Raw genomic sequence first — 27,828 nt, 5'->3', positions numbered from 1 at the left:
GCCTCAAACAAATGCCTGGTGGAGGAGCTCCCTTTTGCAGGCCCTGCAGAATTGTGGAAGTTCAGGCAGGGCCTTTATACATCCTTGCCAGTTCCCACTTGTGCTCTTTAGTCTACCTGTTGGTTAAATTGGGTGACAATGTGTTAATATTTACAGGGTTAAATACCATTTTACACAGTTGATCAATGCAGGGTTTGATTCTGCACTCCCCCACATGCAGCCAGCTGGGTGGCCTTGGGTTCACCATGGCGCTGATAAAGCTGTTCTGATGGAGCAGTGATATCAGGGCTCTCTCAGCCTCACCCACCTCACAGGGTGCCTGTTATGGGGACAGGAAAGGGAAGGTGACTGTAAGCTGCTTTGAGACTCCTTCAGGTAGAGAAAAGCGGCATATAAGAACCAACTCTTCTTCTTAAGCGTCATCATGACTTAGAAGTATGCATAATAATAATTACACTGTAATTTGAATAATGATATTATAAATTATCATATTATATTAGGGATTTATGATGTGAGGGACTGCTAAGTATACAATGGAGTGGCTAAACCCTTTAAGAGCATAGGAGAATGCTTTACCATTTAATAGAAAGAAACAGGGATCCACTAGTGTTGTCACCCTCACTGTTTAACAGCTTCTCTCTCAGATCAAAACTTACTAAGGTTTATGTTAGTGAGAAGTTTCTATAAATATCAGAACAATGCTGCAATAACTTTATACATTTAACACTAGGTGATGCAGAAGAAAATAAAAGAGATCTAAAAGGGGATAAAAGGAGGAAACGAGAAGATGATCAATCTAGTCAGAAAGATGGTAAACTTATTAACATTCCTGTATATATAAACTCTGAGATTATTTTTAGTGTAACTTTCTCAGTCATGTTTCTTCCAGAATTCCTCTCTGTGGTATAACAAATACAGCTCTGAAATCACAGGATCATACACTAAATGTTCAAAAGGAATTTGATTCTGGTATATTTACCTGTAAAATATAGCAAATTAACATCACTTCAAATTTTTCCTGTGATTTGAATTGATAAGGGAAAGGGGAGGGAACAGTAGTTAACAACATAACTAGTTCCCCAGCTCTGTGGGATTAGATTTCATTTGATTTTGCTCAGTACTTTTTGTTTGATTTATTTTAATGTTTCAAGGTTCTTAATCATCTCCTTTTTGGTTTATGGAGAACATATCCCCCTTCTGTAGCCTGCTCCATCTTGTAGATTTTTTTTATCCTTGCTGTAGGGCCATGTTTAGAACTAGATATATAGATCAGTATGAAAGTGGCTGTTATATTTGCAGACTCTTTCCTAATAATCTCCAAATTGAAAATAACCTTTCATTGCTATATTGATGGGTTCATTGAATTACGCACCACAACCCCAAGAGCTCTTGCCTGTTACGATTCTAACAGTTAGACTCCTTCATGTATTATTAGGGTTATGGTCTGGTCTACAGCATTTTACATTACTTTAATTTGCCATTTAGTTGCCAGTTCATCCAATTTGGTGATGTCCTTTAAGAGCTCTACAGTTTCCTTCACTTTTCACCATCCTGAATAATTGGGTGTCATCCCAGAGTTGGTTACCTCTCTTGCTCACTCCTGGCTTCAAGTCATTTGAGAATAAATTAAACCATATTGGTTCTAGACCACATTCTTGAGGGGTCCTACTGCTTTCTTTCTTCATTCTGGGAGTTTTATTCTTCATCTTGCAATTCCTGTTCTGGTATTATTTTCTGTTTCATTGAATGGCCTGCCCTCTTATCACTTGGGCTTCTAAATTTATCGAGGAACCTTCTGTGAGGAATTTTCTGGTACAATCCCAAGTATATGATGCTACTGTTCACTACTGTCTACATGTTTGCTGATATGTTTGATAAACTCTGAAAAGTTGGTGAAGTAGAGCTTACCATCTGTGCTGCTAGACCAGATTCTCTGTCTAACAAAAATTGGATATGTTTGGTATGTATTATAATTGTTCTTTCCCCCCTTCCTTCTGTTATAAGATACTGGTGATAGTAGCCGATCACATAAAACAGTATTGGACCGGTGGCGAGAATCACTTCTAACTTCTGCTAGCCTGTCCCAAATCTTCCTTCACCTCTCAACGCTGGAGCGAAGCGTAATCTGGTCTAAATCTATCTTAAATGCTCGCTGCAAAATGTGCAGGAAGAAAGGAGATGCAGAGAGCATGGTGTTGTGTGATAGCTGTGATCGGGGATATCATATCTATTGTATCAGACCAAAGCTCAAGGTAACTGGATTTCTTTTAAAATTCTTATGTAGCCTTACATAGTGAGCAGGCATTTTACTAAAATATTCTTGCCCTTTGTTAGGCTGTTCCTGATGGGGACTGGTTTTGTCCAGAATGTCGACCCAAGCAGCGTTCTAGGCGTCTCTCTTCCCGACAGAGACCTTCTGTGGAAAGTGATGAAGACACAGAAGAACAAATGGAAGAGGAGGATAAAATGAGTGATGAGGATGTGGGGCAAAGTGAGGAAGATGACTACGAAGATGAATCGGATTACTCTGATTCTCAAGATGATGAAAAAAGGTAAATCAGCAGCTGTCAGCCATATCCAGAGTCTGGGTCCAGCTCTCCCAATAAGGAAATCTCCACATACTGAAATGAGTGGGAGTTCCCATTCATATTTTCGTACAAAACATGTACCAAGTGCAGTTTTCTATTGTTATACTTTGTGTTCATAATAACCAGGTCTACTGCTAAACATTTATGATCTGGAACTACTTTAATTCTCTATGAATATTTGTTCAAAAGTGAGTTATTCTGAGTTAGATGGGTTACCACCAATATGCAGATGACCCCCGGCTCTTCTTCCTGATGGATGGCCCAGAAACATTAGCCAGCTGCCAGAAAGCAGTGACGGGATGGCTCAAGTAGATTCGTCTGAATCTTAACCCTTCAAAGATGGAGGTCCTGTGACTGGGCAGGAAGGGCCCAAGCAAGGAAGCGTGCTTACCCACCCTGGATGGAGTGCAGCTATCAGTGGCCTGTCAGGAACCTGGGCATGATTCTTGATGCCTCCCTCTCAATGGAGGCTCAGGTCACGATGGTAGCATGGCTGGCATTCTACCACCTTCGCCAAGCCAAACTACTGGCATTCTAAAATTAGCCACACCTTTGTGTTAGTGATGCTTTCATAAAAGAATTGCACACATCTTCAATAAGCAAGTGAAACATTGATAACTAAACATTCATGAATACACACAATATATAGACACGCAGTAGTCCTGCTAAAGGAAACTGTAACTTCACCAATGCAATTCTCACATTTCAGAAACTAATATTTGTATAACTTCTTACAGCTTATCCAAATCAAGACAATCTCAGGTAAAACTTTCATTAAGAACGAGAGCAGCAAAACTTAATGTTACCAATCTGAGTCGTACAAACCAGAGACGAGTTACCGGAAGGTACAGTTCTCGAAGTCAACAGAATACACCTAAGCAAACTGGATCTTCATGTAAAGTCACTGTGAAGGGCATACGAAAGACAAAGTCTGCTCCACCATCAGTAACAAAATCATTGGGACTTAATAGCCGTACTACTCGTCAGAATCGAGGTTTGTTACAAGCAGATGCCTTCATTGAGTTGACCAGTCCCCGAAGACGACGCAGAGGAAGGAACACTGCAGATAATAGTCCAGACAGCAGTCCTTGTAGTTCTCTTGGCTTCAGAATTGTTAATACTACAAACAATGAACTGAAAACTCCTCAATTTTCAACAGAAAAATGTTCTCCCCAAAATACTGAGCCTAAGAGGAGGGGTAGGAAGAGACAATCTGCTGGTAAGTAAGTTCTTATTAAAATTGAGCTGAATCCCTCTTGGTTTCATTGGGCGATGTCAGATCTCGATAAATAGTAGAGCCATTACCATTGCTTTCAAACTCTGAGCAGCCTCATTCAAATAAATGTTTTTGTGTTTGCAAAAATAGAATTTGCCACAGCCTTGGAATCAAGAATATTGATGCTCTGTTGTAAAGGCCTCCAACCTTTTTGAGCCTGTGGGCACTTTTAGAATTCTGACACAGTGTGGAGGGTGCAGCCAGAAAATGACTACTAGGGTTCACTTTCAGTCAGACAGTGAAAATCCTTGTCCTGTGGTAGCAGCTGCTACGAAAGCAATATTTTTTTTAAAACCACATAGCCATTCAGAAGTTTTGCTAGGCAAAAGTCCTAACTTGCTCCATTCACTATCTAGAAATACTTTATGGAAATCAGGAAAGATATTGGTGGATCTTCCACCACTGATTGGCACTCCAAGAGCTTAATAACTTTATCATACAACTTTTCTGAATCAAGAGAATCTTTTGTCTCTGTAAAGGGAGAAGGAGAAAGGATAAAACCAACAAAGATTAAGACCAACAGTATATATATTCCTACTGTTATGATGGTCAGTTCTTAGTCTGACGAAGAGTGCTTCCACTCAAAAGCTCACGCCTTGAATAAATCTATGTTGGTCTTAAAGGTGCTACTGGACTCAGATTTTATTGTGCTACTTCAGACCAACACGGCTACTCATTTGAATTTCTCCTTCTCTGTAAAGGGAGAAGGAGAAAGATTACCTAGCTGAAGATGGACAGAAGATTAGACGTATTGAGGCATGCCAGTATACCAGAAATTTATTTGGTACATTTTTATCCTCCTGTTCTTCCAGGGAACTCAGGGTGGGGTATGCTGTTCTCCCTTCCTTCATTTTATCCTCACAACAACCTTGTGAAGCAGATTAGGTTGAGAATGAGTGACTGGCCCAAGGTTATCTAGCAAGGTTCTAAGGCAGAATGGGGATTGAAACCTCTAAGAATCCAATTTAAATTATTTATTCTGTTGCTTCAGTGGGTTAGCGGTTCTTGATATCTTGTATGGTCTTGTACAGAAACACTGACATTGCATATTTATCAATTGGTTTTATGATGCTGTTTTTTTCCCCAGAGTCCCCTCAAATGCCATTAAATAGGAGGAGTTCAGGTCGTCAGGGTGGTGTCCATGAACTGTCTGCTTTTGAGCAGCTTGTAGTAGAACTGGTGCGTCATGATGACAGCTGGCCTTTCATGAAGCTGGTGTCCAAAATCCAGGTAACTGGGCTGGGTTCAGAGCAATAAACATGGTCTTTAGTTGGCCTGCACTGCTGATTCAAGAGTAGTCAAAAATATGCAATTGGAAATCACATATTCTTTATTTGACTCCTGTCTGGAGCTAAAAATGTTGGTATGCCACACTAAGTATTACAATAATTATGTATTTTGCACATTTGCTTATTTAGTAGAAACATCTGAAAGTAGAAAGCTTACAGACTATCTGAGCTAATAGAAGTATTAATGCATGGATATTGATTTTAAAATAGCACTGTGTTGTGATGATAATGGAAGGTTTTAGTGCTTTTTCATTTTGGAATTACTCCAAGTCCATTGTCACCCCTTTCAATTCTTCCTGAAGTCTTAGTTAAACTGAATACTGCCCTACAAGTAAAAGACAGTGTTGTAGTGAAAAACATTTCATTTGCAGTTTCTGTAATAAGAAAGAATACAGTCACTCCTCACAGAAATGGGTGTTGAAGATAAGGACTCTTAGACAACCTGTTTTCTGCCACGTTGTAACTTCTTCATAATCATATAGATGATAAATTCAGGTGGGTAGCCATGTTGGTGTGAAGCAGAACAAAGTTTGCGTCCAGTGGTACCTTTAAGACCAACGAAGTTTAATTCAAGGTATACATTTTTGTGGGCATGCACAGATACAGTGAAACAAAATGTCCTCAGCCATCACATTTAGGTAGAGAAAGTGGGGGAGTTAATCGCCAGGAAGGGTTAGTTGCATGCATAAGAAATTGGGTGATTATAGCTGAGATTTATTTATTTTTATTCATTTATTACCACCCACTGACCAGGTTGTGGTGGGTTACAAGTAAAGGATCCCCAAAATAAAACATGAAATCACCCAACTCTTAAGAACAACAACAGTAGTGGCCAGATAAGTGGGGAGGTAACTTGGGGGCTTTCCGCACTCCTTCAAAATCGCACAATGGTTGCCAATTGAAAACGCTACTGATCTGCCATTATGCACAACGTCGTTGACAATCTGCCACACACCTGAAACCGATCCGCAAAAAGCGCTTCCTTGTAGCGCTTTCAGGGAAATCCCCAAAAGTGGAAAGCACTACACTCCTGCAACCAATCTGCAACACTAGCGGGAAAGTTCGGTGCGTTACCATTGTTGTGGTTTCTACAAAGTCCCTCCCCCTGGCTCTCTCCTCTGATCTTCCGGCGAAGCGATCGCCATTTTTTTTTCTCCGAGCGAGCGGAGATCAATGTACCGGCGAGCCTCCGTTTTGCCAGTGAGGCTTCCCCAGCTGCAGTCCCTCCCCAGAGCTGTTTAAAGTCACTAAGTACAAACAACAGAGAAGCCCGTTTGCTGATGTATTTTCCCTTTATTTTTCACACTGTTTTCGGCCAAAAATTGCGCCTGTGAGGGGGGGGATTTTTTTTCACTCGGGGGGAGCGTGGCAATGATGAAACGGCAGCTCAAACACATCTGCCAGCTGGATGGGTCTCTCCGTTGCAACGAAGCAACGCATATTCGTTGCAACGGTGTGTTTTAAAAAAAAAACCTTTCTTAAAGGGAAAGGGGCTGTTTGGGAGCATGCTAACAGCCGCCCATTGGCTGCTTGACGGCCAGGGGCAGGACGAGCTCGTCAATAGCACTTCCTTTCTAGCGATTTTTGCCGAGACCGGAAGCCTGTGGGAAACGATGGAAACGCAACTGGATTCCACTACAAAGGCAGGTATGCATAATGACGAATTCCACTATTTTAAATGGCGATTTTTCGTTCAGCAAACAATTTGCTACAAGGATCCCGGTGCGGAAAGCCCCTTGATGTTAAAAGGAGGGCTCATAGATCTTAATCACTCTGGCCTCAACCAAGTATCTGGCAGAAGATATGTGGGGCCCAGACCAAGGATGGCCTTGAAGGCAGTTAGGATGGCAGCAAATTAGCATACAGATACCAGAGTTAATGAACAGATGCAAGAATGAAGTTTGAGTCTGGTGGCACCCATAAGACCAACATAGTTCAATTTGGGGTATAAGAAAGGACTGAGAGAGACCTAGCATGTCTAGATAAATGCTCCTTCAGTTACACTGAAACAGATTTCTTAAATATTACATATTTTTAACATTTAAAGAATTCGCTTCAAAGTAACTGAAGTCTATCATTCCACACACGTTGGATAATGCAATTTCAATGTGCTACACAAAAATATAAGGGTAAAGAATATCACTAAATTAACTGAATTTCATTAAATTGTAGCTTGTTATTATAAAATGAGAATTTAGATTCATCTGGATTTGTACTGTGGCAAAAACATAGACTTCTGGAAAGGCTTAAAAAATAAATTGTGCAATGTTAAATGCAGGGGGGAGTGCAGCAAGGTCAGTATTAGATTCCAGAGATGGAGAAACTTGCCATCTGTTATTGGCAATGCAAAGAGCAGTCCTGGTTTACTATTTCATCATTTTCTGTTGAATTTGTAATTCAATCTCTCCCCTGAACATCAAGAGAGAACAATAAAAAGTACATGCACTCTCTGCATATAATTCCATACTTCATGTTTGAAAACTACTCACTCCTTTTAACCTGTTCACAGTGTGGCAAGACTGGAAATGTATTTCTTTTGTAATTGCTCCAAAATCTGTCTTATTTGACAAGCCTTTTCTAGAATATTTCAGAAGACATATTGAAAATATGTAACTGTGATTTGTATTTGAGTGTAATTAAGTGATTTGTAATTGAGTGATTTGAGAGAAATTGATGTAATTTCTCTTGATAATATAAAATGTAGATGTTTTAATTTTTTGACTTTTTTAATTGGATAACTCTGAATTATGAATTGTTGGTATTTTTTTCAGGTACCAGATTACTATGATATTATAAAAAAACCAATTGCCTTAAATATAATACGTGAGAAAGTAAACAAATGTGAATACAAACTAGCATGTAAGTGAAGATGACTCCTTTCCTTATTCCTCTGAACAAAAGTTCAATGTACATATCTTCTTGACGGCTTTATGATGCAAAGTTGATAATTCATGTTGACCACATAGGGTTTCAAGGCAAGAGATTAACAGAGGTGATTTGCCATTGCCCTCCTCTACATATTAACAGCTTTTCCTTGGAGGTCTCCCTTTCAAGTACTAATCTGGGCCAATCCCCCTTGGTTTCTAAGGTCTGATGAGATTGGGGTAGCCAAGACCATCCAGGTCAGGGGGGCCTTTATAGCAGTGAACTCTTATTTTCAGTCAGTGCAGTATAAACTGTCAGTGCACAATGAGAGTTTGGATGCTGGGACACTGGCAGTGGGTATTCAGGATACAGAAGAACACATGACTAAGCAAAATTTACTTATGAAAGGATGCAATACTCAGCCGGTTTTCAAAACCAGACAGAGTGTCTCTGCTTGACTTCTCCAGTAAAATCATTGTTTTTCCCTCAATATATGTAGGTTTTACAACCTTGCCTAACCTTCCTCCAAGGAACACAAGGTGGCATACATAATTCTCCTTACCTCAACAGCCCCATGTGGTAGATTATTTTGAGAGACAGTGATCAGGCCAAAGGCACCCTGTGAATTTCATGGTTGAATGGTAATTAGAGGGTCTCCCTTGTCCTACTGTTTTGTTATGACCAAACTACATTAATGTACTAAAGGGCTTATTTGCATTTTTTCCCTCCTAGCTGAATTCATTGAAGACATTGAGTTGATGTTTTCAAACTGCTTTGAGTACAACCCACGCAATACTAGTGAAGCAAAGGCTGGATCAAGACTTCAGGCTTTTTTCCACATCCAGGCTCAAAAGCTTGGACTTCCTCTTGCATCTGGCAATATGGACCATGCTGCTCCAGCAGTCAAGAAATCCCGAATCTAACTTCTTCTTTCTAAAGAGTTAATTCAACAGAATTTTATAGTTTCATGGGAAATGAAACCTCTAAATCATGCAGCCATCATATCTATAGAAAGCAATAACATCTACCACACTTTAGAAGTGTGGCCTGCACTATGTTCTCAATTTATTAAGCACTCAGGAGAATGTAGGAAAGATTATCTTTGCTACAGTTTTGTTCAGTGTCTGATAACTTTGATAGATGTGTATTGAATCCAGTACTGGTTTACAGTAGATTTTGTACTTTTAAAGACATTTTTTGTGTCCCAGATATCTTCCAGAAATATTTTTCTTTGGCATTGTCATATTTAGAATTTGTAAGAGCTGTAGTATTGTATTGTAAAGGCTCCAACTAGGATAAAAATCAGCTGCCCCAGTAAAAAATGTCTAGAGGTTGCTTAAGTGCATATTTTTGACACTACACGTTAGCAAGTACAGTTTTATACCTTTAAATTACTGTGCCAGTACTAGTTGGAGAAATTCAGTCTGACCTTACTAAGTAGATATTTATTTAGCATTCAGATTTGTGAATTTGTTTTGTATTTATAAAATTTTTACTATGAGGGTAAAGAATTCCTTATTTTTTTGTGTTTGTTTTGGTTATGTCTCTAATTATTAGGTATTTTCTTCTACCTGGCAGTTCTTCCAGCAAAAAAAATAAACTTTCAGACTTGTAAGTTTATTTGTACAACTTTGGAGCGTAAAAATAAAGTTTAAAGTTTTTCAAAATAGTACTTGTTTCTCTGTATATTAGTGGGTGTCCTGTTCTTGGATGAAGCTGTGAATGGATGGCAGGATTTTTCTTTAGTCAGGATCTTATCTTAAATGATAAAAAATGGTCTCATTTATGTTGTCTGATTTTCTAGTATGGACTCTCCCAATGCCTGTCATACTATGCTGTTCCTGTGTCTGAGCCACAGTTGCCTTATTTTCAAAATGTTTTCTAAAACGTTGTCAATTTAGCTAAAAGTCTATTTTTCAGAAATACCTGGATGTCATTTTCTAAATCTCTAATAATTCTCAAATGTTGAAAAATCTCAATAAAATTGCTTTGGCCAAAACATCTTGAATAATTTGTAAATTTGTCTAGATAGAGCAGATTTTTATATTGAGCAGTATAGTCTGCTGTCGTGCCCTCCATATATATTGTCTGAACAACGTAGTACAATGTAGTAATAAAGAGCTAGATTAGGATTGCTAGGTCCCCCCTTACCACAGTGGAGGATACTAGCTTTCAATTTGGAATGAGTCTATGCCAGAGAAAGACAGTGGTTGGAGAATGAAGTAGGAGAATACATTTCTTAAAAAACATGTGTAAGTAAAGACTTTGAGTACCATAATTGCTAAAATTTTCTCTTTATACCTTGGTGCTTTAAGGAATTATATAGACAAGTATTGGAACATTGTTTTGTTTTTGGGGGGGATTTGTGGCTCTGATCTGGAAGACTCATGATTCCATAAGGGGTGGGGTTCTTAAATGTTTTTATTATTATTGAAAATTTTACACATGAACAAAAATTTTAAAAGACACAAAACAAACTATGGAACACTATCACCAACACAAACACAATAACCCACAACAAGAAATGATGATAAAAGAGCCAGTTTGGTGTAGTGGTTAGGAGTGTGGACTTCTAATCTGGTGAGCCGGGTTTGATTCTGCGCTCCCCCAGAAGCAGCCAGCTTAGTGACCTTGGGCTCGCCACGGCACTGATAAAAGTGTTCTGACTGAGAGAGCCCTCTCAGCCTCACCCCCACTTCACAGGCTGTCTGTTGTAGGGAGAATAAAGGGAAGGCGACAGTAAGCCATTTTGAGCTTCCTTCAGGTAGAGAAAAGCAGCATATAAGAACCAACTCTTCTTCCACTTCTAAAATACCACCTCCCCCAATAAACAAAAACAAACAATGACAAAAAGCATTTAGAAAAGACCTCCAACAATCTACAAATCAGGTTTTCTAATACCACATGCACAAGGAAATCAAAATTTCACAATTATATCTTTCACTATACATTCATAATTATAAATCTGTCTTTAGTTAATATAATAATGAAATACATATTTACATCTATTAAATCTTCACTTTAGAATACATTTTACTCCTTTCTGATAAAGATGTACTCCATCCTTGTGTTAACTAGAAGTCCACCTAATTTTCTGAAGTGTTCTCATCCAAAGGGATTAATGTTTTTAGAGCTGGTCCTATACTACTTAACTACACCTAGAAATAAGGAGTATATAGCAGGAATACTGTAACTTTAGCAATAGGTTGTTTCCTCCCAAATTCCATTAAAGTAAAAACATGTAAAGGTATCCCCTGTGCAAGCACTGGGTCATGTCTGAACCTTGGGGTAAAGCCCTCTAGTGTTTTCATGGCAGACTTAATACGGGGTGGGTTGCCATTTCCTTCCCCAGTCATTACTGTTTACCCCCCAGCAAGCTGGGTACTCATTTTACCGACCTCGGAAGTATGGTGGTCTGAGTCAACCTTGAGCTGGCTGCTGGGATCAAACTCCCAGCCTCATGGGCAGAGCTTTCAGACTGCATGTCTGCTACCTTACCGCTCTGCGCCACAAGAGGCTCTAAAGTTATCCGCTGTGCAAGCACTGGGTCATATCTGACCCTTGGGGTGACGCCCTCTAGCATTTTCATGGCAGACTCAATTCGGGGTGGTTTGCCAGTGCCTTCCCCAGTCATTACCGTTTACCCCCCAGCAAGCTGGGTATTCACTTTACCGACCTCGGAACGATGGAAGGCTGAGTAGATAGGTGTAATTACCTTGTCTCAATAAATCCTTTGGAATACTTCATGTTTTGCTCCTAGGGCATACTAAATATCTAAACAATCTATAATTTGATATTTATATATTTACTTATTTACCCATATATACTTGTGTATAACTGAGCCTCTTGTGGCGCAGAGTGGTAAGGCAGCCGTCTGAAAGCTTTGCCCATGAGGCTGGGAGTTCAATCCCAGCAGCCGGCTCAAGGTTGACTCAGCCTTCCATCCTTCCGAGGTCGGTAAAATGAGTACCCAGCTTGCTGGGGGGTAAACAGGTAATGACTGGGGAAGGCACTGGCAAACCACCCCATATTGAGTCTGCCATGAAAACGCTAGAGGGTGTCACCCCAAGGGTCAGACATGACTCGGTGCTTGCACAGGGGATACCTTTACCTTTACCTTTTTACTCGTGTATAAGCTGAGTTTTTCAGCACAGTTTTTCACACTGAAAAGCCCTTGGTTTACACACAGGTATTTACGGTAATTGAAATAACAGCCTGCTGCCAGCTAGCCAATCATTGCATTGCATTTTGCAAATGTGTACTGCAAGCTGAGCTTGCTCTGGCAGCTTGTAGGACATCAACGGTTTGACTGAGGGACTCTGATCTTTTTTCCCCTTCTCTTCCTAATCACTTGTATGCTCCTCCATTGGAGGTCAGTATGGTAAATTCACATGATAATCCGGTTGAGGAGGAGGAAGGTGTCCATGTGACACTCCCCCTTGCTTTCTGATACTATGGATGGCAGTGAAGTCAGCGTTTTGTATGAGAATGACAACAGTGATGGTGATGATTGCAAACTCAGTCGATGCTGATAACCTCAAACCAGCTACAGCTGAAGCTATGTTTGGACATACAGGTGATGATGAAGCATCCAAGAAAAGTGCGTATCCAACCTTTGTTTGAAGACTGCCAGTGAAGGGGAGCTCACCACCTCCTTAGGCAGCCTATTCCACTGCTGAACTACTCTGACTGTGAAAAATTTTTTCCTGATATCTAGCCTATATCATCGTACTTGTAGTTTAAACCCATTACTCATAGAATCATAGAATCATAGAGTTGGAAGGGGCCATAGAAGCCATCTAGTCCACTCCTCTGCTCAACGCAGGATCAGCCCTAAGCATCCTAAAGCATCCAAGAAAAGTGTGTATCCAACCTTTGCTTGAAGACTGCCAGTGATTTGCTTGATTACTGAGCGTCCTTTCCTCTGCAGCAATGGGAACAGCATCCTGCCCTCCTCCAAATGACCTTTAAAATACTTAAAGAGGGCTATCATTTACCCTCTCAACCTCCTTTTCTCCAGGCTGAACATTCCCCTCAACATATCTTCATAGGGCTTGGTCCCTTGGCCCCAGATCATCCTCGTCGCTCTCCTCTATACCCTTTCAATTTTATCCACGTCCTTCTTGAAGTGAGGCCTCCGGAACTGCACACAGTACTCCAGGTGTGGTCTGACCAGTGCCATATACAATGGGACTATGACATCTTGTGATTTTGATGTGATGCCCCTGTTGATACAGCCCAAAATGGCATTCGCCTTTTTTACCGCTGCATCACGCTGCCTGCTCATGTTTAGTTTACAATCCACAAGTACCCCAAGGTCTCGTTCACACAGAGTGTTACCTAGAAGCATATCCCCCATCCAGTAGGCATGCTTTTCATTTTTCTGACCCAGATGTAGAACTTTACACTTATCTTTATTGCATCTTGTTCTCATTTGCCCATTTTTCCATTGTGTTCAGATTTTGTTGAACTCTGTCTCTATCTTCTGGAGTATTTGCCAGTCCTCCCAATTTGGTGTCATCTGCAAACTTAATGAGTAGTCCCTCCACCCCCTCATCTAGATAATTAATTGTTGTTATGTGCGAAGTCGTGTCCGACCCATCGCAACCCCATGGACAATGATCCTCCAGGCCTTCCTGTCCTCTACCATTCCCCGGAGTCCATTTAAGTTTGCACCTACTGCTTCAGTGACTCCATCCAGCCACCTCATTCTCTGTCGTCCCCTTCTTCTTTTGCCCTCGATCGCTCCCAGCATTAGGCTCTTCTCCAAGGAGTCCTTCCTTCTCATAAGGTGGCCAAAGTATTTGAGTTTCATCTTCAGGATCTGGCCTTCTAAAGAGCAGTCAGGGCTGATCTCCTCTAGGACTGACCGGTTTGTTCGCCTTGCAGTCCAAGGGACTCGCAAGAGTCTTCTCCAGCACCAGAGTTCAAAAGCCTCAATTCTTTGACGCTCGGCCTTCCTTATGGTCCAACTTTCACAGCCATACATTGCAACTGGGAAGACCATAGCCTTGACTAAACGCACTTTTGTTGGCAGGGTGATGTCTCTGCTTTTTAGGATGCTGTCTAGATTTGCCATAGCTTTCCTCCCCAGGAACAAGCGTCTTTTAATTTCTTTGCTGCAGTCCCCATCTGCAGTGATCTTGGAGCCCAGGAAAATAAAATCTGTCACTATCTCCATTTCTTCCCCATCTATTTGCCATGAATTGAGAGGGCCGGATGCCATGATCTTTGTTTTCTTGATGTTGAGTTTCAAGCCAACTTTTGCACTCTCCTCCTTCACCCGCATCAACAGGCTCTTTAGTTCCTCTTCACTTTCTGCCATTAGAGTGGTATCATCTGCATATCTGAGGTTGTTGATATTTCTCCCTGCAATCTTGATCCCAATTTGTGACTCCTCTAATCCCGCATTTCTCATGATGTGCTCTGCATACAAGTTAAATAGGCAAGGCGACAGTAAACAGCCTTGCCGAACTCCTTTCTCAATTTTGAACCAGTTAGTGATTCCATGTTCAGTTCTCACTGTTGCTTCTTGACCTGCATATAAATTTCTCAAGAGACAAATAAGATGCTCTGGTATTCCCATCTCTTTAAGAACTTGCCACAATTTGTTGTGCTCCACACAATCAAAGGCTTTAGCATAGTCAATGAAGCAGAAGTAGACGTTCTTCTGGAAGTCTCTAGCTTTCTCCATGATCCATCGTATGTTGGCAATTTGATCTCTAGTTCCTCTGCCTCTTCGAAATCCTGCCTGTACTTCTGGAAGTTCTCGGTCCACATATTGCTGGAGCCTAGCTTGTAGGATTTTGAGCATAACTTTGCTAGCATGAGAAATTAGTGCAATGGTGCGGTAGTTTGAACATTCTTTGGCATTGCCCTTCTTTGGGATTGGAATGTAAACTGACCTTTTCCAATCCTGTGGCCATTGTTGAGTTTAGATAATTAGTAAATATGTTATCTAAATATGTTAGATAATTAATAAATATGTTAAAAAGTACCGGACCAAACCCTGAGGTATGCCGCTACTCACCTCTCTCCAGTCTGATGAAACACCATTGACAACACTCTTTGAGTGCATTCTCTAACCAATTCCCTATCCACCTAACTATCTGAAAATCCAGATTGCAGTCCTTCAATTTATCCATCAGAACATCATGATGAACCATATCAAAAGCTTTACTAAAATCCAAGTAAACAACATCAACCGAATTTCCATGATCCAGCAAACCTGTTACTTGGTCAAAGAAGGAAACCAGGTTGGTCTGACAAGACCTGTTGGAGACAAATCCATGCTGACTTCCCTGGATCACCAAATTATCATCCAGATGTTTGCAGATCGCTCCCTTTAATATCTGCTCCATTATCTTCCCCACAACAGAGGTCAGACTCACTGGTCTGTAGTTTCCCGGGTCATCCTTCCTCCCTTTTTTGAAGATTGGAATAATGTTTGCTCTCTTCCAGTCCTGCAGGACATTTCCTGTCCTTAAAGAGGTCCTGAAGATGATGGACAAGGGTTCTGCAAGTTCTCCGGAAAGTCCTTTAAGCACTCTTGGGTGCATTTCATCCGGCCCAGGGGATTTGAACTCATCCAGTGCAGCTAAATGCCTCTCAACAACCTCTCCATGTCAACCTGCCACCCAGACACTATCTCTTAGCTACTGCCATCTCTAGATGTGCCTAAACCCTTTGACCTGTGGGAAAAAACAGATGCAAAATAGGCACTAAGCCTTTCTGCTTTCTCTGCATCCTCCGTTAGAGTTTGTCCATCCGCACCCAACAGTGGGCCTATTGCCTCCTTTACGTTTGCTCCTCACATAACTGAAAAATCTTTTCTTGTTACAGTGGGCTTCCCTGGCCAATCTTAGCTCACTCTCAGCTTTGGCCTTTCTGATGATTGATCTACAGTGCTTAGTAACCTGTAGATACTCTTCTTTAGAGCTCTGCCCTTCCCTCCATTTCTTGAACATTTCCCTTTTCTTTCTTAGTTCCTCTTGAAGTTCTCTGTTCATCCAAATAGGCTTCTTAGAGCTCCTGCAGTGTTTTCATCTTTCTGGGATAGTCAGGGATTGAGCATGCAATAGCTCTTGTTTGAGTAGTGCCCACCCTTCACATGCTCCCTTCCCTTCCGGCATTCTCGTCCATGGTATGACACTCAGCATGTCTCTGAGTTTATTAAAGTTTGGCCTACGAAAATCCAACATTCGCGTATGGCTACAAGTTTCCTTGCCCCCCCCCCCCACAATCTCAAAAGGAATTCTATGAGGACATGATCACTTCCCCCACTTCCTTCACCCCATCCACCAACTCTTGCCTGTTGGTCAGTATTAAGTCGTCAGCTAGGCAGGTCCGAAAGTTGCATCACTGAGGACGCTTCGCAGAGTTTGTTTCCCAGCACACATCTGGGAAATTGAAGTCACCCATGATTACAAGGTCCTGCTTCTTGGATATTTTCCCAAGCTGCTCACAAAATGCAGCATCCACATTCTCTCGTTGGTCAGGCGGTCGGTAGCAGACACCAACCACCACACTGTTTGTTTTTCCCTCGCTTATTTTCACCCAGATGCTTTCCACTGTATATATGCTCTCCTTCACTAGAATTTCCTGACAGGTAAGCCCTTTCCTCACATATAGTGCCACTCCTCCTCCTCTTTGATCTATTCTGTTTTTTCTGAACAATTAATATCTATCCGCTATTACATTCCAGTCATGAGAATCATTCCACCAAGTTTCTGTGATGCCTACTAGATCATACCTTTCCATCAGCATAAGAAGTTCCAGTTCTTCCTTCTTATTGTTCATGCTTCGGGCGTTAGTATAAAAGCATCAGAATCCTTGTACTTTTAGTTCCCTATGAGCTGGCCTTTCTGGTTGGGCTGCCCCCAGTTTTTGCACTTTTAAAGTCATTCATTCATTCAATCAATCAATCAATCAATCAATCAATCACCGCCCTCCCCGAAGGCTCAGGGAAGTTTACATGAAACAAAATGATACAGGCAACATCATTTATAGTAACAACAAGGTGATAACAATAACAATAACATTAACATAATAACAAAAACAACAATACTAAAGAATGGTGGAAACTATAAGGAGCCTCAGCTCAATTCTGAGACCCAGTGGGTTGGGCAGATTTGCAGCAGTCATAGTAGGAGGGGAGGGAGGCTTTGGGCCCAACTGGAAGTGATGGTTTAGGTTGACCTCAACCAAATGCCTGGCGGAGGAGCTCCTTTTTGCAGGCCCTGCAGAATTGTTCAAGTTCCGTCAGGGCCCTGATCTCTTCTGGGAGCTCATTCCACCAGGTGGGGGCCAGAATGGAGAAAGCTCTGGTAGGTCAAGCGGTTGATACCATATTGTTCTTGTTGACCCTCTTTTCCACTTACAGAGCTAGTTTACTGTTTTTCTTTGAAATAAATATTCAAAAACATTTAACCTACTGATGCATAGAATCACAGAGTTGGAAGGGACCTCCTGAGTCATCTAGTCCAACCCCTTGCCCTATGCAGTTCACTCACATCCCTATCGCTCATCCACTGTAACCTGCCACCCTCTTGTGTCCAGAGGAGGGGAACAAAGATGGTGAGGGGTTTGGAGACCAAGACATATGAAGAAAGGTTGGGGAATCTTGGTCTGTTTAGCCTAGAGAGGAGACGACTGAGAGGGGATCTGATTACCATCTTCAAGTATTTAAAAGGGTGCCATATAGAGGATGGAGCAGAATTGTTCTTTCTTGTCCTGGAGGGATAGACCAGAATGAATGGGATTAAATTAATTCAAAATAAATTCCATCTAAACATCCGGAAGAAGTTCCTGACAGAGCGGTTTCTCAGGTGAGCAGGCTTCCTCGGGAGGTGTTGGGTTCTCCATCTTTGGAAATTTTTAAACAGAGGCTAGATAGTCATCTGATGGAGAGGCTGATTCTGTGAAGGCAAAGGGGTGGTAGGTTACAGTAGATGAGCGATTGGGATGTGAGTGTCCTGTATAGTGCAGGGGGTTGGACTAGATGATCCATGAGGTTCCTTCCAACTCTGATTTTATGATTCCGTTGGCTGACATCTACAAGACAGCAACCTGGTCATCTGCAAACACTTTTGTTAAACACTATTCTGTGGACATTAGTACAAGAAGGGAGACAACAGTGAGGACAGCAATTCTATATTTGATCTCCCAGTTAATCGCACATACCATCACCACCTGGTAAGCCAGTTTGCCTATCTCCTTTGTGGAACTGCACAGAACAGTGATCATAAAAATTATGTTCTCTTACCTGTGAGTGTTGTTCATCTAGTTGTCTCTGTGCAAGCACACATCCTTCCCTCCTATCCTGCTGTGAGCTCTTTGATACAGCATCTGTCGGCTCATTGCAACAGCCAAAGAGCACTGAGGGAGGAAAAGGGGTTCCTTTTCAGATCACATGACTGTTAGGCAGGAAAGTTGCCTGAATGGCTCTGTCTGGGAAAGGACCCTCCTACTCTGTTACTAGGCTAGTTAGAAAATCTTCTGGTGGCTAGATGGACAACAGGTATAGGTGAATAACTGTTCTCATCTGTTGCCATGTGGATAGGGTTAGCATGAGCTGGTTGTGACTGGAAGACACCTTGACGATACTCCCAATGCCACCCTTATATTATGACTTCATTTTCTGTATTATAAAGCATTTTGTGGCTTCTCAAAAACTGGCAGGAAAACTAATAAGATGCACCTTTGGTCACGAAGTTCTTCATTTAAAAAATAATTTTTGACAATAGAATAATGCAACTATCCTGCTGTGTAGTGCTGCCTTGCTTTGGCACAGGAGGAGCACTTTGATGACTGGCTGTTAAAGGCATATGACTTTTCAAAAGGGATTTTATTAAATGCCTTCATTTTTGTCATGTATCCAACAAAATACATAGTTTCCTGTGCTACAATAAACCATGAGAGTGCTGGAGTGTGTTTTGTGGCTGCTCTTCTCAGAATACCTTTCCTGGCAGGTATGTGGCCTGAGTCTTTTGTAACTTAGCAACCCAATGACCCCCGAGACACTGTCCATGTGTGCCTGAAGCTGGGAGTTAAATATACATTTTCCTGCTTTTTATAAATGTGGATGCAATCAGTTGGCATTGCATGGTAAGCAGATTGTTTAATGTATGATGTTACCGATTTTTGAAAATTTCTGGAATTCTCCCCTTGGTTAAAAGTCTAATTCTTACAATTGTAGAGGTCCCAATGCACATATATAACAAAAGTGTTTGGACAAAGTCCTAAAAGAGAGTGGTGAGTTGTGAACATCACCTGGGGGTTGGCAGCCTCCCATTAAGTAATTATATTATGAATCCTCAGTGGGCACTTTTTAGATTTTGCAACCTTCTATAAATAGATTAGAATGTGAGTCTTTTTTGGAGGACAGTATGTATCGAAATAAGTGTTGCCATCATGAAGGCTTGGTCCCCTGAGGGAACAGTGGATTTTTATAACTAAACCATTTTAATTTTATGGTAAGGAAGTTTTTCAGTGCATGATATTTTTTGAAGCTGTTTGGAAATCCTATTGTGAAAGGCTCAATTATTTATTTGTAGAATGCTCATAGTATACAAGTGAAAAGTGATGTATTTTTATACAAAGCCTTGAGAGGAAGAGGTGTGTTATACACATGTAAAATAATTAGGATTACTGGTATATTTGATTTGTTTTTGACCTCTATTACATCATTTATTTTACTTGGTTCTTTGCCACAGACAAAACTGCCAGTGAAAACAACTACTATATCCATACATCGTTCTGGTAAGCATGGAATGGAATAAAGGGGGAGGGGAGCAGTGAAATAGTGTTCTTTCACTGAGGATTGTTACTTTGCCTTTGTTCAGATTTTTGGTGTTAATTGCCAGCCCTGGGGAGGGGCAGATCCCACGGTGTAGGGGGTGACCCTGGCCACTTCTGAGAACAGTTCAGGTTGTCTTTTGACCTTACTATTTACATTGTTTTGTCAAAATCTAGGTGTGCATACATTTGCAGAGAAGGAACTTAGTTCCAAAGTTTTAGGTACAATAAATGTGTAAGTCTTTAGGGAACCAGAAGATTTTTTTTATTTGATTTTGTGACAACATACTGACAGCTGCTACTCAGATTTCAAGCAGGCTTTCTTCAAAATGACTATCCATATAAATACAGCTTAAGTGCGGTGGATTATGATGAATCACAAGCAAGGGGGAACATCCGCCCTTCAATGTCTACAAGGAGCACAACCATTTAAAGGCTGGGAAATTCTTGGAATGTTGAAAGTACAGCTAGGAAAGGGCGGGATTTGGCGATGGGAGGGGCCTTGGCATGGTCCATCCTTCACAATTGCCACTTTCTCCAGGGGAACTGGGGAGCAGTTATAATTTTGGGACAGCTCCAGGCTCCACCTGGAGGTTAGCAACCAGGGACTGGTGACGCTCCTTACCCCCGGAATGCACTTTCCCCAGAATTTAGCCTGACCGCAGTGCTGAAGCATCACCGCGTCACTAGGACTAGCAAGGCAGTAAAAAGGCTACTCCGTGGTCCTGAAGGGAAAAAAATTGGTGCCGGTGCTCAGTGCTGACTGAAACTGAGTTTCGGGGCGCACTCTCCGCATGAAAAGGCGGGAACCCCCCCCCCCCCGTCCGACTCGGAGGAGGAAGCGCTGCGGTCGGACTGGCGCAGGTGGGCGGGGGTCCAGCCTTCCACCCAAGCGTCCCGCTGGCCAGGCGTCGTCCTGGGGTTTGGGGATCCTCCTCAGGGCAAGGGACGGCCTCTCCCCCTCCCCACGTCCCTCTTTCTCCGCAGGGCTGGGCGGGGCCGGCAGCACGTGGGGAGAGTAGGGGGCGCCCATGTGACCGGCCTTGCCTCCTCCCCAGCCGCCCGCCTGACTGACTCCCCTCCTCAGCTCGGCTCGAAGCGGTGGGCAAAGGAGCGCCGCTCAGATTTTCCTTCCATAGGCATCGCGGGCGCCGCCATCACCGCCGCCGCCGCCGCCGCAGGGACCCGGCATCATGGTAAGGGCCCGGTCCGGCCGCGGCTCCGCTGCTGCTGGCGTGCTGGGCCGGAGCGGCCAGGCCAGGCCAGGCTAGGCCCCCAGGCGGGAGAGGGGCTGCGAGGGCCCCGCGGACAGTGGCAGCCATTTTAGCCTAATTTTAGCCTCCCTTTGCGGGAGGGGGCGGCAGAAGCGGCCCCCTCCAAGTGGTGAGGAGGGACCGGGCAGGTGAATGACCTGCCAGGACGGCGGGAGACAGGCTAAAGCACGTATAGGTGAAAGGAGAGGGCCTTTGGGGGGGCCCTTTCCCGGCTTCTCTTTTATTCTGAATTTTATTTATCATTTATACTACCTCTGTGTTTTTTTTAACCGTCACTGCCTTATGTGAAGAAACACGTCCCCGCCCCCCCAAAAAAAAGAAGTGGGGGAAAGCGGTGTAGATCTGGACTTATGGTATGTAGGAAGCGGGTCTGGCCCTTTGTGTGGAAGGGGATGGCACAAATTGGCCAATTTGACCGCAGACCAGATAACGGGACAGGGCTTGTGTGTTCTCTCCCTGCGTCCTGAGTCGCCAGCTGGTGAAAGGCAGCGGCTTTGGAAACATTTCCCTCGACATTTCTTTGGATGGAGAGGATTCTTTTAGCCATGTGCCCCCCCCCCCTCCCAATAAGTCATTGCACGGGTTGTAATGCTGAACCGGGGAGGGGAGCGGGTTGGAGGCGCGCATTTGTCTTCCTCTGCTGCGTCTGTTCAGAGAAGGGAGACCAAACTGTATAAAGTAAGGGTTGGGTCCTTTTTCTGCGCCTGGAAACAAACGGATATATATGCCTTCTCTTTCTATTTGTGAGAGAGAATCTCTCCAAAATGAAAGGAAGGCTGAATCCACTCCGCCATAAGAATCAAGGAAGTCGTTTTCTCATTCGGTATTGAAAGGTTATATATACCGTCTTTCACTTATACTTGGGAATATAATGGCGGGAGATGATGTGTTCACCGAATTTTGTCGTGTTTTTTTTAAGACGTCTTTGGTGTCAGGAAGCCAGGGGAAACTACCCAGAAGAGCCCTTTGCTTCCTTTATTACAATGCTTTTGCTAATCATGAGAGGGCTGGGCAGGCACCCTTTCTTGGAAAAGTGTGGAGCTGTGGTTCGTTTACCATCCATTGTTTGTAGCTGATTTCCAGCTTATGGCTGGAATCTAACATATTATGCACATTTGAGGGGCATCTTTGCTTTCTCAATATCTACAGAGAAAGTTGTTCATATGACTGCTAAACCATCATTAACAAGTCTGCTGTATTGTAATATTGCTGAAAACCTAGCAAAGTGGGAAGCAATGCCCTGGCTGTATTTGGGCAGCAGTGAGTACTGTATGACTGTCTCAGCAGCACTAGATTTTATTTGGGGGGGGGGAGGGGGAGGGAGAAAGCTGGGCTCAGTTTTGTTGTAGAAGGAAGGAAAAGGATATTTTAAAAACCCTGTTGTCTTATCATTTCTATAGAAATGAGTTGCTTAAAATGTGCCAGTACAGTGTGATTGGTATTTTGTGTTTCTGGAGCAGAAAAACTTATGAAGCTTTGGGATGAAAATCTGGACAAATGGCAAGTTTGCATGAGAAGTAATTCTATAAGTAGAGAGACTGTTTCTACTCTGTATTAAAATAAAATGGGAAACTCATAAACAGCACCTTCAGATTTTTCCTATCTTATTCAACTACTTACATGAGTTTTGTGTAAACTCCTGAAGTGCAGTAGCTTTTAAAGATATTTTTTCTAGGTAAAGTATTAGCTAAACTGAAAACAAGACTAAAGCAAGTGTAATTATCAGGTGTTTTGACATACTGAGCTCATTCCAAATAATAAAGGTCTATGATGTAAGCAGAGACAGTTTGAAGCTGTTCGCTACAGAAATGTCACCTTTGCTTGCAAGTGTATAAATGTTATGAGATGAACCCACGGAAAAGTGTCTCCCATGGCACTACTGTAAAGTATAAAGGGCACCTTTGTCCAATCCGGATGTAAGAGTCATCTTCTTTTAGACAAGGCTTCTGTATGGCTCATTGCTATTGGGAGGAATTGTACATTCTGTTCTTGATTCCTTCCTCATGTAGTAACTGTACTAGAATATTTATAGGGTAGCATTAAATAAAATCAAGGAATTTTAAATACACAGCATTAAACCCGACACAATGCAGAAGACATTTCTCCTGCTCCTAAAACATCACTGGACAAAACTAGAATAATGACAGGACGGGATCTGAATTAATGCTGTGCTATTGATTATTTAATGGGAAAATCCCTTACATTTCTTGGAAGAAGTTGATCATATTAAATAGAAGTATGAATTGTCTAATGTTGTAAGAAAACAGAGGTTTGCTAGGGACTAAATTTTTGTCATCTAATTACATAATGTTACATTTATTCCTGATATGCTTTTTTGTTTGCTTGTAGAGTAAGTTTATTCTAGTGAATTGTGTTTCACTTTGTTTTGTAGGCTTCTGGAGTAACAGTGAATGATGAAGTTATCAAAGTTTTTAATGACATGAAAGTACGAAAATCTTCAACGCCAGAAGAGATTAAGAAAAGAAAGAAAGCAGTTCTCTTCTGTTTAAGTTGTGACAAAAGACAAATCATTGTAGAAGAAACAAAGCAGATACTAGTTGGTGACATTGGTGACACAGTGGAGGACCCATACACAGCCTTTGTGAAGCTGTTGCCTCTGAATGATTGCCGATATGCTTTGTATGATGCCACATATGAAACAAAGGAGTCTAAAAAAGAAGACCTGGTATTTATATTCTGGTGTGTAAAACAAAGGATTATTGTTAAAACAGAATTTATTGTCCAAACCTCAGTGGTTTGAATAACAACTTTCCCCCTCATCTGTAGGGCTCCAGAAAGCGCCCCTTTAAAAAGCAAGATGATCTACGCAAGTTCTAAAGATGCCATTAAAAAGAAATTCACAGGTATGAGCAGAAAATATTCCATAAGGATGGAATTTTATTTAAGAAAATGGGAGTAATAATGTTTAAACGACTGTTGAAGTAAGTGGGGTGCACATGTATATATATATTTGTGGGTGTTTTTTTCCAAGGTGGCTATATAAATAACTTTTCCAGACTGGAAGTCTGAACAAGTGTACCTTTTTTCATTTATCTCTTTCAGGTATTAAACACGAGTGGCAAGTAAATGGTTTAGATGATATTAAAGATCGTTCAACGCTTGGAGAGAAACTAGGAGGCAATGTGGTAGTTTCACTTGAAGGAAAACCATTATAGAAGGACAGACAAGTGCCATCTGGAGCTTCCATTTCTGCAGCTCATTCAATTGGAATAGCATTAGTCCTTTTATTTCACCCACGCGGACCCTGCACACCTGAAGGAGATATTATTAAATTAAGCAGTCTACCAATGATTGCCATTAGACTGTTTTTAAACCTGATAGTTGTATGTAGAACCCAAGGAATGCCTTTACATCATACTGTTGGCGAAAATTCATGATGTGGTATTCTTTGAGAATGTGATAGTTGATGTGGATAGACTAGACAAGCAATAAAAGGTTTAAGCTAATTGACTGCCTTTAAAGTATTGTCCAATGGTAGACACTATTCAGTATTATTTAAAGTTGCACTTGATTGCAGTTCCATGAGACTCTTGTGCATTCATACACCTCACCTGCCTTGACAAGTCTATTTTTTTTTGGGGGGGGGGGTGACATGGCGGCACACAACACTATGCATTTAAAGCACTTTTTGTAATGTTTGAATCTGTGCCCCCCCCAATGCCAACTCTGTAACTTTCATCAAACTCTTGTAGTACCTCAGACTTCTTTCCTGTTACATGCATAACTTTATAAATGAAGTGGATATTGGGATGCCTTCTGGTTTTGTGTTGAATGTACACTACTGAACAGGAGTAGGGATTGTCTGTTTACCTTGAAGTTTTTGCAGCGCTAAAAGATGTTTTGTAAAACATCAGTTTTAATGGCAATTTCTGTATTTTAAAAAGAGCCTTAAATGGAACACTGTTTTTGAGATCAAATATATTGGCCTCACAATAGAGAAACTTGTGGCTTATTACAGAGTGTTGCCTTGTTTTCACGGGAAATAGGACTGAACTATGTTAAACATTTTGCACAGCTTTTTAAATATTTCTCAAAAATACTCAAGGGTCTCTTAACTTCAGTAATAAATCTTTATTTCTGATCCTGTTAGAATTATTTGGGTAAGGCGACCTTTCCCCAAATCTCTGCTCTCCTTTATTCATTGTCACTTTTAAGTAACCATTGGGCCATCTTACATTGGAAATGTGCAAGGGAAATAGTGCACTGTTATTGAATGCTATCAAGAGTTAAGTATGTTAGTTTAATACTGAATAGACCACTTTCTTTTGTCTAGTCACAGGGTAATTTCAGTTAACTTTTTTGCTAATAGGACTGGAGAGCCCCTGCAACTAACTCTTGCATCAGGGACATGATTTGGCTGAGAGCCAAATACTACTCTCCTTATAGAGAATTTGATCTGCTCTGTGCAAGCAGTCCTCCGTTAGCTAGAGCTATTTATGGCGAACACATGCTTTTGTATCTTGTCATCAGTTCTCCACAAATGGCAAAACTGGACATGATTCTACTGGTATGCATAAAGGAACTCTGTTAGGCAGCCAATTGCTGCTGAAGTGTACATACCACTAGGAGGAATGCTTTCATCAGAGGGAATAGGACCTGAAAACTATTAAGATTTCTTAAAGAAGATGGCAGAAAACAAGCAAATTAATGTAGATGTTAGTTTGATGATATTGTTACTTGTATCTGGGAGAAGAAATAAACAATAGTAAAATATATGTATAAATTGATGTAATTTTCAGATGGTTGCATCGAGAACTTTTGACTATTTCAAGTTTTCAGCTGTCTCTGACTTACTAGAAGTGAAATGTATATCTTTTAGAATACTGAATGACCTGTGTTACAGAATTTAAGGCATGCAGATTCTTCCTAGGTATCTTGGTTTTGTAGTAGAAGGGAAAGTTTTAAAATGCTTTACAGGAGATGATTGGGAAGTGTCTATATAGTCTCATCTCTTTCAAAGATTCTGCCATACATACATCTAGGTCTACAGTATTTCCCTTCTAAAATTATGCGGTGATCTAACACTTTATTCGAGAGAACCCAAATGTTTTCAGATGAATGTTTAACTTTTAAAAATATACAGAGCTCTTTGTACCCTAACTGTAATGTAAAGCAGTCTTCCAGTTCATGTAATCCTTTGCTAGTAATGTCACTGGTATTTGCAAATTGTGTTGAACAGATGTCTGAGGCTTTAGAACTGAACATAGAAGACAGTTTCCTTTAAAAGTATGCCTGCTTGGATATTCAGACAAGCTTTACATGGATTTATGTAAAAATTAAGCTATGTTGATAGTACTGAATCCTGCATACCTCTGGTACAAAAGTTTTTAAGACCTGTTTATTGCTGAAAAGGTACTGATTAAGATCCAGTGCAGTAAACTATAGCTTGCTTTTGGAAATGCCACTCCAGAACTCTTTCTGCTTGGACAATAAAACAAATGAGAGACAGCTGGCATGTGTTCCAAACGGGCTGTCAGCTGTTGTTTTCTGTCACTGTGCAAAATGATGGCCTCATTGTGACTTGAAGGAAAGCTTCACAATCTGAGCATCTTGTCTCTTCCATTGTAGATGTGACATTGGGTGTCAGCTTCAGTTATCTTATTGATTAAAAGAATTTAAATAAAAGTTTTCATGATGGTACTGAGCATTTTTGCAGAAAATGCATTTTTATCTTAAGATTTTTCTCTGTTCTTTGAATTGTAAGTCAGTTCAGGTACAAAAGTGAAGGTTTTGAATCCAAACAGAAAATTAAACTAAATAAATGTAGAACTATAAGTGACTTTAGGGAACAACCTTGAACATAATTACTAGATTGGCATGAGATGCAGTATGTTAGTCCAAAAGGGGAAGGAATTCCAGCCCGCGCTCTGATCTTAATTTAAGTTCTGTGTCAGAGTTTTTCTTTGGTTGAGGATTTCCCCTCTAAGTTCAAAATGGATACATTTGGACTGTAATTGTATAACCTGATCATCATCGTTATAAATGGTCTAATGCTCATTTTTAGAAGATGAGAATATATTAACTATTTTGACAAATCTTGATATAGGGACCTTGATCTTCAGTGCTGCAAAAGTGGGATAGTGGTGATATGCATTATAGATGTTCACGTGTTCAGTCTGAAGAACTTTCATGTAAACAGATCTCTAAAATATATATATTTTGTTTTATTTGGAATATTTCTGTTTTTCAGAGGATATGTAGAATTTTTCTATTCTGTTCTCCAGAGTTTTGTTCAAGGCATCTACAATCGAAGTAATATAACAATATAAAACAGCAAGCCATTTAAAAACAAGCCAGATTGTAGATAAGTGATATCACCTTGAAATTTTTCTGTGGTTTCTTCAACTGAAGTTGCTTACTGAAAGGAACGTAAGTTTATGTTGTGATGCCAAAATGAGCAGTCTGTTTGTAATATACAAGTTTTTCTACTGACACGTTTAATGACCCTGCTTTTAACAAAATATGGTATTTGATTTACCTGTTGTCTTTAGTGGTGTCAGTCTACATGGTGTCTTACAAAGAAGTGCTGTCAAAAATATAGCTTGCTTTTGGGAGATAAAAGAATGGAGGAAATGAAGCAAGAAGAGTAATAGCATATAGCAGGATGAAAAAGAAGAAGAGTTGGTTCTTATATACCGCTTTTCTCTACTCGAAGGAGTCTCAAAGCGACTTACAATCTCCTTCCCTTTCTTCTCCCCACACCCTGTGGGGTGGGTGAG

The 27,828-nt window shown here is 41.1% G+C and overlaps 2 protein-coding genes across 10 annotated transcripts in view; both read left to right on the top strand.

Annotated features, from left to right (window-relative positions):
* BAZ1A (bromodomain adjacent to zinc finger domain 1A) overlaps positions 1-10,010 on the top strand; it is a 61,695-nt gene extending 51,685 nt beyond the window's left edge. For 4 of the 7 annotated variants that reach the window (XM_077323085.1, XM_077323084.1, XM_077323082.1 and 1 more), the window contains 7 exons: positions 731-811; positions 2,005-2,252; positions 2,335-2,552; positions 3,326-3,807; positions 4,952-5,094; positions 7,925-8,012; positions 8,751-10,010. In XM_077323085.1, coding sequence (XP_077179200.1) covers positions 731-811; positions 2,005-2,252; positions 2,335-2,552; positions 3,326-3,807; positions 4,952-5,094; positions 7,925-8,012; positions 8,751-8,941 — 1,451 coding nt within the window. In that variant the 3' untranslated portion in view covers positions 8,942-10,010. The remainder of the gene's footprint in view (positions 1-730; positions 812-2,004; positions 2,253-2,334; positions 2,553-3,325; positions 3,808-4,951; positions 5,095-7,924; positions 8,013-8,750) is intronic. The other 3 variants (XM_077323086.1, XM_077323083.1, XM_077323087.1) reach the window with 2 other exon arrangements.
* Positions 10,011-20,799: 10,789 nt separating this feature from the next.
* CFL2 (cofilin 2) lies at positions 20,800-26,754 on the top strand. 3 transcript variants are annotated; one of them, XM_077323080.1, is made up of 5 exons: positions 20,800-21,010; positions 22,489-22,588; positions 23,481-23,788; positions 23,876-23,952; positions 24,152-26,754. In XM_077323080.1, exons 2-5 carry the CDS (start codon positions 22,586-22,588, stop codon positions 24,262-24,264), a joined length of 501 nt encoding a protein of 166 aa, XP_077179195.1. In that variant the 5' UTR covers positions 20,800-21,010; positions 22,489-22,585; the 3' UTR covers positions 24,265-26,754. The 3 variants fall into 3 exon arrangements, with proteins under 3 accessions (XP_077179195.1, XP_077179194.1, XP_077179196.1); XM_077323079.1 differs by lacking the exon at positions 22,489-22,588 and having other exon boundaries at positions 20,820-21,010; XM_077323081.1 differs by lacking the exons at positions 20,800-21,010; positions 22,489-22,588 and adding an exon at positions 23,184-23,324.
* The last annotated feature ends 1,074 nt before the right edge of the window (positions 26,755-27,828 follow it).

This window comes from Paroedura picta, chromosome 2 (assembly GCF_049243985.1).
Source record: "Paroedura picta isolate Pp20150507F chromosome 2, Ppicta_v3.0, whole genome shotgun sequence".
Taxonomy (NCBI): Eukaryota; Metazoa; Chordata; class Lepidosauria; order Squamata; family Gekkonidae; genus Paroedura; species Paroedura picta.
The sequence above is the reverse complement of the archived record's forward strand: the minus strand, read 5'-3'. Positions and strand labels throughout refer to the sequence as shown.